This window comes from Paroedura picta, chromosome 14 (assembly GCF_049243985.1).
Source record: "Paroedura picta isolate Pp20150507F chromosome 14, Ppicta_v3.0, whole genome shotgun sequence".
Classification (NCBI taxonomy): domain Eukaryota; kingdom Metazoa; phylum Chordata; class Lepidosauria; order Squamata; family Gekkonidae; genus Paroedura; species Paroedura picta.
This window is the reverse complement of record NC_135382.1, coordinates 31,196,171-31,211,651: the sequence shown is the minus strand read 5'-3', so window position 1 is coordinate 31,211,651 and position 15,481 is coordinate 31,196,171. Positions and strand designations below refer to the sequence as shown.

Below are 15,481 nucleotides of genomic sequence, written 5' to 3'. Positions count from 1 at the left end.
TGGCGCAAAAGCCTGAAGACATTTCTGCCAGGCACAGAAAAGAGCAAGTGAAAGAACAGAGAATCTGAGGCGTGTAACCCCTTGCTTTCTGCTCCCCGCCATTTTTCATAGTGAGAACCTTGCCTTCTGCTCTGAGCCATTTAACTCCCTGCTTTCTGCTCCCCATCAAAAGTATGGGTCACAAATGGCTACACACAGGCTTGGTTTGCGAACTGATCTCCTGGCTCGCATCAGTTCGTGGTTTAGTCACAAACAGAAATGCAAAGTGAGGTCTCTGCCCATTCCTAATGAAAACACACTCAATACTACCGCAAGCACAGCAGCAGCGGGTTAGAATAGCCTCCACACACTTCATTACCATAGAGTTGCTCTGCTAGCAACCATCCTGCTCTTCTCTGCTGCACCTGCACAACCCTCAACAACCCCTAATGCAGGGGTAGTCCACCTGTGGTCCTCCAGATGTTCATGGACTACAATTCCCATGAGCCCCTGCCAGCGTTTGCTGGCAGGGGCTCATGGGAATTGTAGTCCATGAACATCTGGAGGACCACAGGTTGACTTACCCTGCCCTAAAGGGGCTGTTTTTCTTCTTTCCCCATCCCCATCAACAACTACACTACAAGGACAGCCTTGAGAGAGAACTGTGACTAGCCCAAGATCACTCAGCCGCTTGCATGCGGAAGAGAGGCAAATCAAACCCGGTTCTCCAGATCAGAGACCACGGCTCTTAACCACTGCACCACACTGGCTCTCAGAGAAGTGCTATGGTCCTACAACTGCACACTGGCACACGTATCAATTCAGCGCCTCAATCCTAAATGTATTCCTAGGTAAGATGTTCCATGAATCAAGCATCAAGTTATCCGCAGCAGAAAAGATTGACACCTGAACATTAACACTTGGTGAAGAGGAAACCCCAATAGTTGGCTTTGAAGCACGCATACACTTCTGGAGACTACCATTTAAGTTAAGTGTAGCATCTGTAATCCTATTGGCTCCCGGCGTACAAGATGATAATGCAAAATCCGTCCCAGAACACGGTGATTTGAGATCACTGTTAAGACAGATGGCAATTTTTGATGGGAGGGAGAGAGGGAAAGTTTGCTGTAGTAATTTTATTCCACTTCCCAGCATGTGGGATTACACATCCCAAGTAAACTAGCTCTCAGCCGTTCAGCAGTAACAGAACAAGAGCAGGCTGGAGCTGAGCCGAGCCACCCCTCGGCTCCTGGGACCACTTAGCACTTTATTCCTCTTGGTTTGCTTTCTGGACATTTCAGCTGCAAATCTCATTCTGCACATGTAGGATAGTGCACTTTCAGTGTGCTTCTGCAGCTGGATTTTCCTATGCAGAACAGGAAAATCTACTTCTAAAACACATTGGAAGTGCATTATCCCTTGTGTGCAGAATTGGCCCTGGATAGGGTTCTTGGGTTGGTAGACAGAAACCTGAAGCTTATGCATCTGCACAGAAAGAGACTCGGCATGGGTAGGAAAGTTTCAAATAGACAACTACCTCGTTGCTTAACAGGAAAGCTTGGGGAAGAACAAATTTAGCCCCATGGCTGCCCTGGCTATACTTCTTTCATTTTCACATTCACATTTTGTCAAGCAGCTACCCCAACTCTCTTTAGAACAGCTCTGCAAGGCAGGTTAGGCTGAGACATAATGACTAGCTCATGCTGACACAGCAAGTGTTATGAGAGCCAAAATATACATTTTGATGAAGAAATAGTCATGCTAGACTACTGTTCTGGAAGAGCTCTGCTTCAAAATAGGAGTAGAAATGGAAATCCTTTAATGCAGTGGTTCTCAACCTGGGAGTCGGGACCCCTTTGGGGGGTCGAACGATCATTTCACAGGGGTCGCAGCAGGGCAAGCAACTTGGTGGGGGGGGGGGGTGCCATCCACACAGCAGCCTTGCGGGGTAGGTCGAGCTAGAGCGTTGGTCTGTCTGGAGCAGCTGAAAAGAGCGAAATCAGCATGGTGGGACAAGAGGCAGAACTGAACTGAGAAACCCAGGGAAAAAAAAACAATTTCTATATAATCATGAACAATGGATCTTCATGCAATTGGTCAGTTTCTGTTTAATTTCTGTGAAAGAACACTTGCATAATTTTATAGTTGGGGGTCACCACAACAGGAGGAACTATATTAAAGAGTTGCAGTATTAGAAAGGTTGAGAACTACTGCTTTCATGGGACTTCCTCCTCCTATGTGAACTCCCTTCCCCACCCCTTCCCCAAAAGCAGGGGCACCATACTAGGCAGATTTCCAGCCTAGCCACCTTTCTAAATGCAAGGGGAAAGTTTCATAGACCACATAATACCGGCTTATCATGCTTCACTGTTCTGACATTCTATTTATTTACTACAATTACCCCCCCCCAAAGTTCTCCCCTATGGGGATCTAGCATAATTTTGTTTTATAGTTATAACAACCCCCCTGAGGTGCCTGACCAGTTCAAGGTCACCCAGCAAGCTTCTATGGCAGAGCCAAGATTTAGAACAGGGATGGGCAAACTGTGGCCCTCCAGATGTCCATGGACTACAATTCCCACGAGCCCCTGCCAGTGGCCACAGTTTGCCCACCCTAATTTAGAGCATGCGTCTCCCAGATCCTATTTCAATGCTCCAACCACTACAGCTCATCACCATTCTAATTAAATGGACGGAACGAAGGAGCACATTTAATGCAACTAAGTATGTTCAGTTGTGGGATGTCTGAACAATATAATTCCACAAGATCTCCCACCAAGCTCTAGAGAGGTGACCTAGCGGTTCTGCAATCCACAGCAGATAAACGTAATATTTTCCCTTTGCTTATCTGGGTTTCAAATCTGACAACTCTCCAAGCTTCTGATTTGGTAAACTATTAATAATGGCTCATTGGCTTTCATCTAGCCCTGACATAACAAGCGTCATTGAAAACACTCAACTGTAAATCATCTTGCCCATTCGAATGTGGATATCGGCAAGCCAAAGGTGCATGCCAACCAGGTAATTTAATCATCCCTAGCAACAATTACAATCCCCTCTACCCCCCCCTCCCCCAGAACTGTCCAAACGAGTTAGGATTGGCTTCTGTGTAGGCCAAGTCACCGCAGAAGGTGAAGCGAAGCGGTGAATTCTTTAACCTTGCAGGAACACAAACATATACACTCCTGTTTAACTTAAACCAGATTTTACAAGTCAGGCATGCAGAGAACAATGCGCAGAAGTTCAAAAGAGATATATGGCTGTCTTTTCTAAGGCATACCGACTGCTTATGCATGGGGCCTTCTGTAAGACTGCATGTAAGGCTGAAAAACTGGGCACGAAGCCATAGCTTAATTGTATCCCCCTGAAACATGCACTATAGCCTCTACCGAACATATAAAGGAATGTATAATCTTTTCCCTAAAGATTTAAGTCTTTCTAGCTCCCCCAACAATACCTAGGTCTACCCAAGCCCTTTGTAGAGCTTCATAGACCAGCACAAGATAGGCACATTGCAAGCCCACCAGGAACAGCAAGGATCAATGTGGCACTGACACAGCACCCTGATTTCTTTCAAAATCACTGGCAATTTTTCCGCCTTAGTAACATACTACAAAAGCAGCACTCCGTCTGATCTCAGACCTTGGAGAAGAGAGATTGCAAGGCTGCAGGGAGAAGAGAGATTACAAGGCTGTTTTGTTCAGCCCAGGTTGATTCAGTATCACTTTGTAATGTGAACTCCAAAGCGCCTTGTGCATGAGTAAGCATTTCTCATTGAACAACTATGCTCGCTATGTTGTTTTGGTTACCTCGCGCAGAACGAGCGTGGCTCTTGGAAACACAAGCATTTCATGAAATGCTGTCCTATATACTAGAACCCAGAACACCAGATCCCCAACAAAGCACCAAATTCAATCCAGCTTTTATGTGGGTGAGGACCACAGTCTAGGTGTGTGGTGTCCTAATCTGGCTAGGCTGTCCTCGTTGGATCTCAGAAATGAAGCAGGGTTGGCTCTGGCTGCTATTTGGATGGGAGATCACCATTGCTTGCAGAGGCAAGCAATTGCAAGCCACTTCTGAATGTGTTATGCCTTATTTATTATATTTATATACCGCCCTCCCTAAGGGCTCAAGGCGGTTTACAGGAAACAGGAGAAAGACACAGAAGTCCTTCAGCAGGCATGGTCAAACTGTGGCTCTCCAAATGTCCATGGACTACAATTCCCATGATCCCCTGCCCTACAGGGTCTCCATAAGTCAACTGTGAGCTGATGGCAAAACAACAGGACCTAACAACATCAACGACACACCATCTCAAACTTATTTACACGCTTATGTTCCATGTGAACCGCCCTGAGCCTTAGGGGAGGGTGGTATACAAACATAATAAATATATTAAATTTGCTAACATTATATATGCCATTAAATGCCAGCAATGCCCTTTCATTCTCTACATAGGGCAAACAGGTCAAACCGTACGCCAAGGGAGAAGTGGACACAAATCTGACATCAAGAACAAGAAGACTGAGAAACCTGGAGAAGAACAAACTTCCAGGCATCTAATGGATGACTGAAAGTAGCTCTTTTTTTTACAAAGGGACTTCAGAAGCAGACTGGAGGGAAGCAGCTGAGTTGCAGCTTATTAAACTCCAAACAATGGAATCCACAGAACTTAACAAGGAAATTGGTTTCTTATTTCACTACATGTGCTAACCTCATTCAGCCCTTACATCTATATTCTCACCAATACCCCAGAAGGGCCATACACCCTCTTTTATTTTTTTCATTTGGAATAATTGATTCAAATAGTAAATTGCAATGTAACATAATGAATAGTAGAATGCAGTGTAATCTGGAATGTATTTTTCTGGTCTGGAGACAGAGGAGATAACTCTACACAGCCAATCACACCACATCATAGATGAAAGTGCTATAGCTTGAGAGAAAATGGGTGGACTGTAATGGCAGGGTTTCAGTTAATTACTCTCGGCGTTCCACCATTAAGGGTATATCTGCCCATCAATCTCCAATTCTGACATATTTATTTCCTTCACTATGTTTTCCTCCAAATTGTTACCATATAAATGAAGCTTGTTATTCCTATTGGGTCCTTGAAATGGTTAAACTTTTCTTACTAAGCTATATGCTAAAGTAGCAAACTCCCATAGGATCCGGATGGCAGCTCCTTACAGAAAGTGTTTTGTTCCTCACACTTAAGCTACTTAGACAAAAAAAACAAAAGAGCAATATTCCCACAGAGCCCCCACCCCCAAATTATAATGTTTTGTTGAGTCATGGTTTGACAACACCATAATGTTCAAGGCACTTAAGCCCAGCTGGTAGTTCCCAAGGAGGAGGAAATGCCACTCTGAAGGGCTTACTCCTAAGTAAATAAGGTCAGATCGCATAGGGTTGCCTAGTTGCTAAACCAGACCTGCTGAATCACACTGGATTGCAGCCTTCAGTTTGTGCCTGCAGCCACTTAAGCGATTTGGCCTTTCAGGAAATTACATCCTCATAAACAGTTTAAAAAGCAGGGCAAATGTGCTTCGCCCTGCAGACAGACGGCTAGTAATACACACACCCCTTCCCTCTCCCCAGTCAAATTTCCCAACAAAATACAAGTTTAAGAGGCTATCCGAAGCCCCCATTTCCCGTGGACAGGAACCGCAGTGCAAGAATTCCTGACATTCCTTTGCAAAAGCCTTTTGGTCAACCCAGAGAAGGTTAGAAGTCACGGGCAGCAGAGCGCGCCGCCCTACGAACGCTCCACCAGCTCCGGTCCCCACGCCAGGGGTTCCAAGGAGAAAAGCCGTCGTCAAGCGGAGCCAACACCCCTGCTCTTAAAGATACTCAGTCGCTTACTCCTTGGCTTCCTTTGGAGAGCTCGACGGCGGAGTCCCTGAGCCCCTTAATGCTTTATAGACGGGGCGGGGGGGGAATAAAAACAGCCGCAAACCTCTTAAAAACACCCCCCCCCCCCAAAAAAAAGGACCGAAGTTACCTTCCTCTCCTCTCTGCTGCCGAGGCGGACAACCCCTCCGGAAAGGCCCGAGCCCCCGCGGCTCCCCAGGCAGGGCTGACGGGCGCGGGCGCCCTTCCCTCCCCGTTACTTACTCACGAGGGGGACATAGTTCCGCTTCGGCCGAGCGGCAAGGTCTCCTCCGGCGCTTTCCGCCCGCCCCCCTCCAGCAGCAGCAGCAGCAGGAGCAGGAGCAGGAGCAGTAGCAGCGGCGGCGCTGTGGCCCTGCGCGCAAGCCCTACCTCTTCCTCGCCGGGCGGGCTGTGTCCGGCGGCCGAGCCAATGCGGCGGCCTCCCCTGCAGGCACTCGGGCCGCGTCGCCTCAATCAGCAGGCGGCGCAGGCGGAGCTCTCGGCAGGCTCGCCCGGGAAGGCGGGGCCGCAGCCCGAAGCAGACGCGCGGCCAGCGGTGGCGAGGGCAGCCGGGCGGCGGGCATGTGACGACGCCAGAGGCGGCCAGCTGCGCGCTATTTAACGCGGGCGAGGCGAGGCGGAGGCGCGCGCTTAAGGAGACCGCCGTCTGCAAAGGGAGCTGCCGTGCAACTTGTCTCCCTGGCGGCCGGTGCGAAGGCGAGGCGGCTTCCCCCGGAGATGTTGGCGAGCCGTCGGCGCCGGGCCAGGCACTTTCCCGCGCCCCGCGCTCCTCTGCAGACTATGCCTCCGGACTTGTCGGCTTGGTGAGCGGCGCGGACAGGGCGAAGGCCATGCGCGGCGCGCTTTGGCGACGGCTCCCAGAGGCGGCGGTGCTGCTGCTGGCCGTCGAGTAAGCGGCCCTTGAGCCGCGGAGAGGGCGAGGAGGAGAAGGCGCATCGCCGCCGCCGCCATGGTGAAGGAGGAGTGCAAAGCGCTGCTGGACGCGCTGAGCAAGGTGACCGCCTGCTACCGGCACCTGGTGCTCACCGTCGGCGGCACGTCGGACTCGCAGAACCTGCGCGAGGAGCTCAAGAAGACGCGGCAGAAGGCGCAGGAGCTGGCCGTGGCCAACCGCAACAAGCTGACGGCCGCGCTGCGGGACAAGGCGGTGAGCAAGGAGGACCGCGCCGAGTTCGAGCGGCTCTGGGTGCTCTTCACCTCCTGCATGGAGATCCTGGAGACCGACATGAAGCGCGCCCTCGAGCTCGGCCAGGAGTTCCCGCTCAACGTGCCCAAGAAGCACCTCATGCAGACGGGCATGAGCGGGGGCACCTCCGGCGTGGCCGCCCGCGCCATGAGCGTCCAGAACATGAAGTACGACGCCGAGCGCAACATCGACGTGGTGGACCTGAAGGACCTCGAGAACGAGATCAACCAAGTCGGGGAGATGATGTACGAGATGGAGATGAAAGTCAACGTCCCGCAGTGGACGGTGGAGGCCAAGCAGGACCCCGGGGCCGAGCTCAACTCGGCCATCAGCGTGGCCGCCTCCTCCCTGGGCGTGATCGAAGTGGAGAGCAAGGCCCCTTGCAACACCCGCAAAGTGCTGGCCGGCGTCGTTTTCACCGCCGTCCTCTTGGTCGCCATCGTCCTGGCGGTGTGCGTGGTCAAACTCTCCTAAGGCGGACCTGCAAGACCCAGATGGTTCCCTCCCTACCCCCTTCTCGGGCAGGGGCGGAGGGTAAGGGGCTTCAGGCCCTGAGGCTTTTGCTGAGCCAAGGATGTACCAGAGTGGAGGGCTTCCCTGCTGGCCTGGGAAGGTGGTGCCCGATCAGACCCTAGGCGCTGTGGGGAAAGAGTTTTCTTGGCAATATTCTAGCTTCAAAGAACAATTGATACGAGATACACCCCCTCTTTTGCTCCCAGGAAGGAGGTTGGGAACCCACACGGTGCAGATTGACCTGGGAGTAATCACGGCTGAATGACATGGGGCTTACTTCTGAGTAGACATGCCCAGGATTGAGCCGAGCGTCTGCTTGCTGGGCTCTTTGTGGTTAATAATATGTGGGTATTAAAACTGCCTGCTAGAGCAGGGATTTGACTGCTATTTATAGAGGACTATTCTCAGTAACTAAACACAAATGTTCACCAATTGGCTGCAGTTTGGGTCCCTGTTTTATCAACGGCACCGGATTTGAAGGTGGGCAGCAAGGTGAAAGGGCTTCAGGAATTTATTTAGTTTCCTTCCGGCCAGCATAAAAGATGCAGAGTCCTGAGAAAAAACAAATCTCTTCTCCTTCAGAAGGAAGTAACCAATCATATAATTTTTATTCCTTGGAGCGAAAGTTGAGAATCTGTGTTTAGAACCTAGTGGTGACCAGACCTGAATTGTACTTGCTGAGAAATGAATGCATGGCAATCCAGGTCTGCAGAGAGATGGATTTAAACATCAGTTATAAAGATCTTAAGACATCCAGGTTTCAATTCCCTGTTTTATTATGTGTTCTAGGGCAAAGCTCCAGCTCACTGTTAAAACACATAATCCCATTGCTTGGGAGGGATACAGGCTGGGGGGGGGGGTTCCACTCCCTTTGATTTACAGGCCATAGGTGCTACACTCTTGACTATCCTTACCAGAAGGTATGCCACACTGTATTCAGTAAGGTTTTCTTCCAACTGTGTGTATTTGTTACTTGCTTCATCGGTCTAATTTAAAGTTGAAGTCTTGCATAATAACTGGAGGTTGCCTCAGTGGGGTGTATTTCTGTAGCAGGCTGCACTTTTTGAAAGCTTAGAAGTGCTGTGTAAACCAATAAAAGAGGGTCAAGGGTTAATTCTTCACAGAGCCAGAGAGCCTTGAGTGACAGGGGGTTCCAGGAGTTCTGATTGGTTAGCATCAGCTGAGCAGATAAAGATTTCTGAACTGGATGCAGAGGATGATTTCAAACCTAGGTGAGAAGTTTCAGAATTCAGTCCTGGCTGAGACCGCTTTAACACAGACAGGAGAATTGGGAGAAAAGTTGGCAAGGAAATTTGGGAAGTAGACAAAGACTCCCATTTGGGCAAAGGAAATGGGATAGATTTTCTTGGTAAAGAAGATTCCATACCCAGTCAAGCTGGGAGTTAGCTCCGAAGAGTGCAGAGATCCCTGATCTGATGTGGTTAGAAACTGCCTTTAGAAACCTTTAAAACTCAAGATGAGTGCTGGTGTTTCAAGAAAAAAGGTTTGGGTACTGGAAAGACTGTACCAGCCTTCTGGAAACCATGAGTCAGAGAATACTCAAAGTGGAAAACGCTGGAACAAGAGCCTCTTATTGTAGATTTAAATCACTGTGAAAAGCTTAAAAATCTTTCATTAACATGAAACAGAAGAGCTAAAGTCTGTGTATATACTAATTTTACCTCAGAATTATCCATACCGAGTTACCTCAGAAATTTTCAGCCCCTGATTTCACCTGACCTTTCCCTTCTTTGTTAAATAAAATATTTTCTTATTTTTGAATTTCAAAATGCCTTGAGTGCCATTGAAGTAGTTTAAGTCAAAGGGGACTCCCAAATCCTTCCCTCAGGTTCCTGGACTGAGCCAACATCCAAAATATTGTACTGTGACAGGGTGGGACAGCCAGAATTGTTCAGCAATGAAGAAACCACATTACTAGGGTGGCTCAGTCAGTAAAGAAGGACAAAAAGAGGAAAAATCTTGCCTCAGATGTTGGGGTTGTTATAATTTCTTAATGACTACACAAGAGTGTGCTGTACTTCTTCTCTGGATTTCATGGCTGGTACGCTGCAATTGGTGAATCAGTAAGGAAGATGCTAATCATGTTTATTCAGAAGTAATTCAAATTAAGTTCACATCCTTTTGTTTGAACATTTTCCAGACAGCACCTTTGGGGTTACACTGTGATCTTGGGTTATGAGCACTGTTGCGGGGAAATTAAGTTCCACTCATGTCAAGAACATGAGTCAACAGTGTGACTCGGTGGCTAAAAAAGCGAATGGGATTTTGAGCTGTATCAAACGGAGTATCGTGTCCAGACCACGGGAGGTGGTGGTACCACTTTACTCTGCTCTGGTTTGGCCTCACTTAGAGTACTGTGTTCAGTTTGGGGCACCCCAGTTGAAGAGGGATGTAGACAAACTGGAACGTGCCCAGAGGAGGGCAACAAAGATGGTGAGGGGTTTGGAGACCAAAACATATGAAGAAAGATTGGGGGAGCTTGGTCTGTTTAGCCTGGAGAGGAGATGACTGAGAGGGGATTTGATAACCATCTTCAAGTATTTAAAAGGGTGCCATATAGAGGATGCAGCAGAGTTGTTCTTTCTTGCCCCGGAGGGACGGAGCAAAACCAATGGGATGAAATTAATTCAAAAGAAATTCCGTCTCAACATCCAGAAGAAGTTCCTGATAGAGCGGTTTTTCAGTGGAACAGGCTTCCTCGGGAGGTGGTGGGTTCTCCATCTTAGGAAATTTTTAAACGGGCTGCATAGCCATCTGACAGAGAGGCTGATTCTGTGAAGGCTCAAATGGGTGGCAGGTTATAGTGGATGAGTGATAGGGTTGTGAGTGTCCTGCATAGTACAAGGGGTTGGACTAGATTACCCAGGAGATCCCTTCCAACTCTATTATGCTATGATTCTAACTGAAGCATCAAGGGGACCTAAAAGTAATTTACATGTTAGGTACATAGGCCATTCGAAACATGTATGGTTCAATCTCCCCTTTGGTTCTATAGTACATGCTTGGCCTCAAGTTGCACATGCTCATCTCTTAATGGGATTTATCTCGGCCCTTGCAGGACTCAAGAAGATTAGAATCAGTCTTATAACTGACATACCCTACTGCGACTTGGATGGCAATATTTGGACCAGTAGCTGAGAGGAGGCCCATGATACCTGAGGGTCTTATAAGTGTAAAGAATGTAAACCTTATGAGAGTTTTTGTTTCCTTTCTAAGGCACACACAGAACACACGCATGACCTGAGATTTATCAGCTTCCAACTCAGATATTATATCTGAAGTGCATTTCTTTATGGATTATATAAATCTGTTATTTACAGTGGATACATGAAGTACACTGCAAATGTCTCTTCCTACGCAGGAAAGGCCCTGCTTATAAAGATTTTAATCTGAAGAGCTGCATTTTAGTCAAAATTGCTTATTGAAGAGAGCTTATTCAGCAAGTAACTCTTATTCAAAACCATATAGACATTTTAAAATACAGAATTCTTATCCAGTAGCATTTCCCCTTAACTCTTAAGCAGCAAGTGAGCAATTTACAGTGCGGTCCAAAGTGCAGTTAAACTCTTCTGTCCATTAGAACGGCGTAACTCTGCTTAGAAGGAATCTGCTCTGTTGTTAATGCACATAAAACACATTTCTGCAGTTGCTCTTCATAAAGACTGAGATCACTAATCAAAGTAAGAGACAGGTTAAAACTGCACTCTGCCAACATTACATGTATGAAATCAAAAAGACTAATCCAGACTCCTGGGTTTAAATTAAGGTCTTGTGTTACTTTCTCTATCAATGGTGACATATCTTCTGTGCCTGGATTAGTGGTGAGAAATGCAAGCCACGTGGTCCGTGGGGTCTCTAGCTTAATTCTTGGCATTTCCAGTTAAATGATTTTAGGTGATACAGCACTAAACCATTGAGAGCTGCTATCACTGTAGATTACGCTGACCAGCATGGTCCAATTGTAGCTCATTATGGCTTGGATCCAATAATTGCTTTTTTCAGACAAGGGAAATTTTCATTTCTGCAGCGCGATGTCGTCACCTCCCTGTTTCTGCTATAGCCTGGGGAAGAGAGAATTCCCCCTCTTCAGAGCACTATGGGGGAGGTCAGTGAAATTCTCTCTCTCTCTACCAGAAACCTCCTGGTAGTTCCAAGCCTATATCTAGATCAAACTATTAGTCATCACTAAGCTTGTATCTGCTCTGACCTGGATAGCCTGATCTCCTCAGATCTCAAAAGCTAAGCAGGGTCAATCCTGGCTAGTATTTGGGTGAGAGACCTCCAAGGAATACTGGAGTGGTGATGTGGAGGCAGGCAATGGCAAACCATTTCTGAATGTTTCTTGCCTTGAAAACCCTACAGGGTTCCTGTCATTCAGGTATGACTTGATGGCACTTTCCACCACCAACAACAGCAATCTTACAATCAACAAACTAAGCACAATCATTCTGAAGTAAAGGCACTGAACTACTAATCAAAATGGTTGAGTACTTTAATATTATTACTGCTGTTTCCCCCAGTTTTATTGCATTTTGTACGTTGGGATTTTTAGCCTCCTGAAATCCAAAGAAAAAGGCAGAATATAGATATTTAATTTAAGGGAAGTATGTTAACCCCAGGTCCTATTGATCCCAAAGGAATTACTGTATTTAGGATTGCAATGCTAGTTCTATTAGCATCTTCGCACCTGGATACGTACAACCCTGATTCTGATGGAACTTACTCCCACGTAAGTGTGCAAAGGTGCACAGGCTGCATTGAAATGTGGGATAAATTAAGTATACACTGGCATAGGATCAGGGAGCAGAACTGCATTCCTCCATAAACCCCGCTGAGAACAGTAAGGCTTACTTCTGAGTAACCATTCATAGGAACAGTCTGTCAGTATCAGTCAGCAGGGTCTGCATTCCTCTGAACATGTTGAGTTTTAAACTTAAATGTGTTCAGGATGGTGTTAGCCATGGTATCAATATTTATGGAGCATATTTTATTTATTTACTGACTGACTTTATCCCCTGTCCTTCTCCGCAATGGGGACCCAAAGCAGCGTAAGTGTATGGGGGGCGGGGGCGCTTATATGACTTGTTTCTAGTTCAGTGGTTCTCAGCCTGGATGCCGGGACCCCTTTCTTTGGGGGTTGAACAACCCTTTCACAGGGGTCATGGCAGCTTGGGGGGGGGGGAGTGCTGCCATGGTGCCGCTCCTCCTGAAGGTGTCTGCCTATTTATGTACAATTTATATACTATTATAACCAATGAATCTTCATGCCATTGGTCAGTTTCGGTTTAATTTCTGTGAAAAAACACTTGCATAATTTTATGGTTGGGGGTCACCACAACACGAGGAACTGTATTAAAGGTTTGTGGCATTAGGAAGGTTGAGAACCACTGGCCTAGTTTATGTCCTGAAAATCTCATTGAGCAATAAGGTGCTTCTAGGTTTCTGAAGTGCCCCATTTTTTTGGAAGTGATCCAACTGGTGTTCTCTGTAAATCTGTGACTGAAAAAAGTATTGCTTGGACAGATAACTCTTCATTCTGCTGTGACTAATTCAAGCTAGTTGCTCAGAACAGATACTTGGGCTATTTTCCTTTAAATACGTGGGGCTATGCTTTTCTTTTTTAGCCAGCCCCTGATTTATACTTCCGACTTCCTAAGCCACCCTGAAAATTTACATCTCATTACCTTGTCTCTTCCTCAAGAACATCACGACTATCATCTGGGCTTAAGTTAATGTCTAGAGACTTGAGTGTCTTTTTTAAAGATAGACTTGAGTGACGCAGGATTGTCACCATCGAATTAGCTAATGTCCCCAACATTAATCTCCCAGGCATGCCCAGTATAACTTGCATGTACAATGTGACACTGGCACAGCTGTATAGCCTATGGTTAACTAAGGTGATCAGGTGAACCTATATGGCAATTATATAAAAGGTGGCCATTTTGCAGGTGCACTTTGCTATGCACAGGGCTGGAACACCTGAGCAGGTCTGTTCAGGTCTTTTATTCCATGAGGCCAATTCTTAAAGGGTGTTCTTAGGATTGCAACCTATGAAAAGCACGGGGAGGACGATGGACAACATGTCCTCCTTTATAACTATCTCCCTACGTTTAAGAAAAAAACAGAAGACAAACTGCCTAGGGTTGGAAGGATGTTTTTGTGTACGTAGAGCAGTATAGTAACAGTTCTCCAGAAAACTAACTTGGAATACATTTAAACGATTGTTAGTACTCAGAGTTCTTAGGCCATCCAATTCACCAAATCCATAGTTATTTGCCACTGACAAAATGGAAGCCTGGCATGTGTCCCCAGTCCTAGGGCTTCCACAGGCCTACCTCAATTGTTGAACTATTTTATAGTTGACCATTTTCTTAGAAATAAGAGCTCATCAACAAAGGCATTAAGAGTGGTGCAGCCATTAGAACCATCATTTATTGATCCGCTGAATACATTGTAAAGAGAAACATATTAATTCAAAGGTTAGTTTGAAACCACTTTTAATTTTCTTTTAAGCCTGATCATTCTCCTGTATTTGCAGCCTTACCAATTTTTATTGTTGTTAAGAATGTATATTTCCACTGGAAAACACAGGGAGGAATCGTTTTTGTAAATAAGATGTTGTTTTTTACAGATCAAACTTTACGGTATTTTACAGAGTATGACAAAGTGGGGTATTTGGACTGTGATGGTAGCCCAGCAGTTATAAGCATTCAATACAAAGGGGGGGGGGGAACACACATATTATTTTTATTTCCAATTTCCTCCCCTAATCTGTGTTACAGAAACACTTTAAGATGAATGTGGAAGTGTTAAGTTTTTGCAATAAGCTGGCACCATTATATTTGTGTAAGAATGTTGCTTTCTATTGGGATCCAGCCCGTTGCTATTGTTTATTTAAAATAAAGTCTGTTCTGTTAACTTGCCGTTCTATTTGGAGCAGTGTTTAAAAAAAAATGACAGATGCCTGGGCATAAGCTTATCAATCAAACAGAGTTACACTCCATACTGAATCGCTTAGATGGTTCAAATAACTCAAATGCAGCTCTTCACTGTTAAGGCAAAACATTGAATGAGATCAAAGAGTAATTGTAAATTCCTCATACTGGTATATGCCCTGAGAATAACTTTGTTGTATGCCTGCAAGGCCAAAGTATGAAACTCTTGAGATCCCAAAACTTAATGGTGTTAATTCTATAAATACCCAGAGAGTGATACAAGGTTAGATATACAGCAGGGGCAATATGCTAAGTTCTAAGGATAAAGGATTACAGGTTCCATTTTCTTAGCATATCTATATTATAGGTATCATATAGGATCAAAATTATTTGTCTGAAATCTGTTACAGCTACATCATACATACTTGGAGGTTCCATAGAGATTAATGACATGAATGGTACTTGTGCAAAAGTGCTTAGAGCAAGATATTATTCTACACTGGCTCTACACATTCAGTACACCAGGACATATACTAGCAAAATCATTTTGTAAGTCTGTGGAGGAGAAAGAAATAAGGAATTCAGGGACGGCTTTACCCGCTGTTCTCTTACTGAAAGCAAGCAGGCTCTAGCCAGGTCTTGGAATGTAAATGTACGCATAACCTAAATAGGCACAAATATTTAATCCGGTTTTGGTCATGTTGGGACCTGGCACGTCATAACCAGGAGGAGGGATTGAAGAATGGTGAAAATATTCTTGTTTACAGGGTTAAGATTCAAAATAACATAATCGGGAAAGCCATGCAACAGATGAGTGCTTCAAATGAGTTCCAAGAGTTTTTGATTTTCAGCTAGAAAGCTGGGACCTTTTTTAAAAAAGAAGTCAAATATTAATTTGTATTTAAATAAATATTTGTGAAGCTGCTCATCAACATATTTACCCTTCACAGATT

General features: G+C 45.8%; 2 protein-coding genes across 8 annotated transcripts in view; one reads left to right on the top strand and one right to left on the bottom strand.

Moving 5' to 3' along the window:
* ANKRD27 (ankyrin repeat domain 27) overlaps positions 1 to 15,481 on the bottom strand; it is a 59,082-nt gene that overhangs the window by 38,325 nt on the left and 5,276 nt on the right. For 2 of the 7 annotated variants that reach the window (XM_077310583.1, XM_077310590.1), the window contains exon 1: positions 6,243 to 6,380. The exons of 2 other annotated variants lie outside the window; for them this stretch is intronic. The gene's annotated coding sequence lies outside the window, so the exon portion shown is untranslated. Of the gene's footprint in view, positions 1 to 5,982; positions 6,381 to 15,481 lie in introns of those variants that run through there. 3 more of the 7 variants (XM_077310585.1, XM_077310589.1, XM_077310587.1) reach the window with 3 other exon arrangements.
* RGS9BP (regulator of G protein signaling 9 binding protein) lies at positions 6,823 to 14,521 on the top strand. The gene has a single exon (XM_077310592.1). The coding sequence runs from the start codon at positions 6,823 to 6,825 to the stop codon at positions 7,531 to 7,533; it is 711 nt and encodes a 236-aa protein (XP_077166707.1). The 3' UTR covers positions 7,534 to 14,521.

Coding starts and splice junctions, on each gene's coding strand:
- RGS9BP (XM_077310592.1), top strand. CDS start 6,823: ATGGTGAAGGAGGAGTGCAAAGCGCTGCTGGACGCGCTGAGCAAGGTG.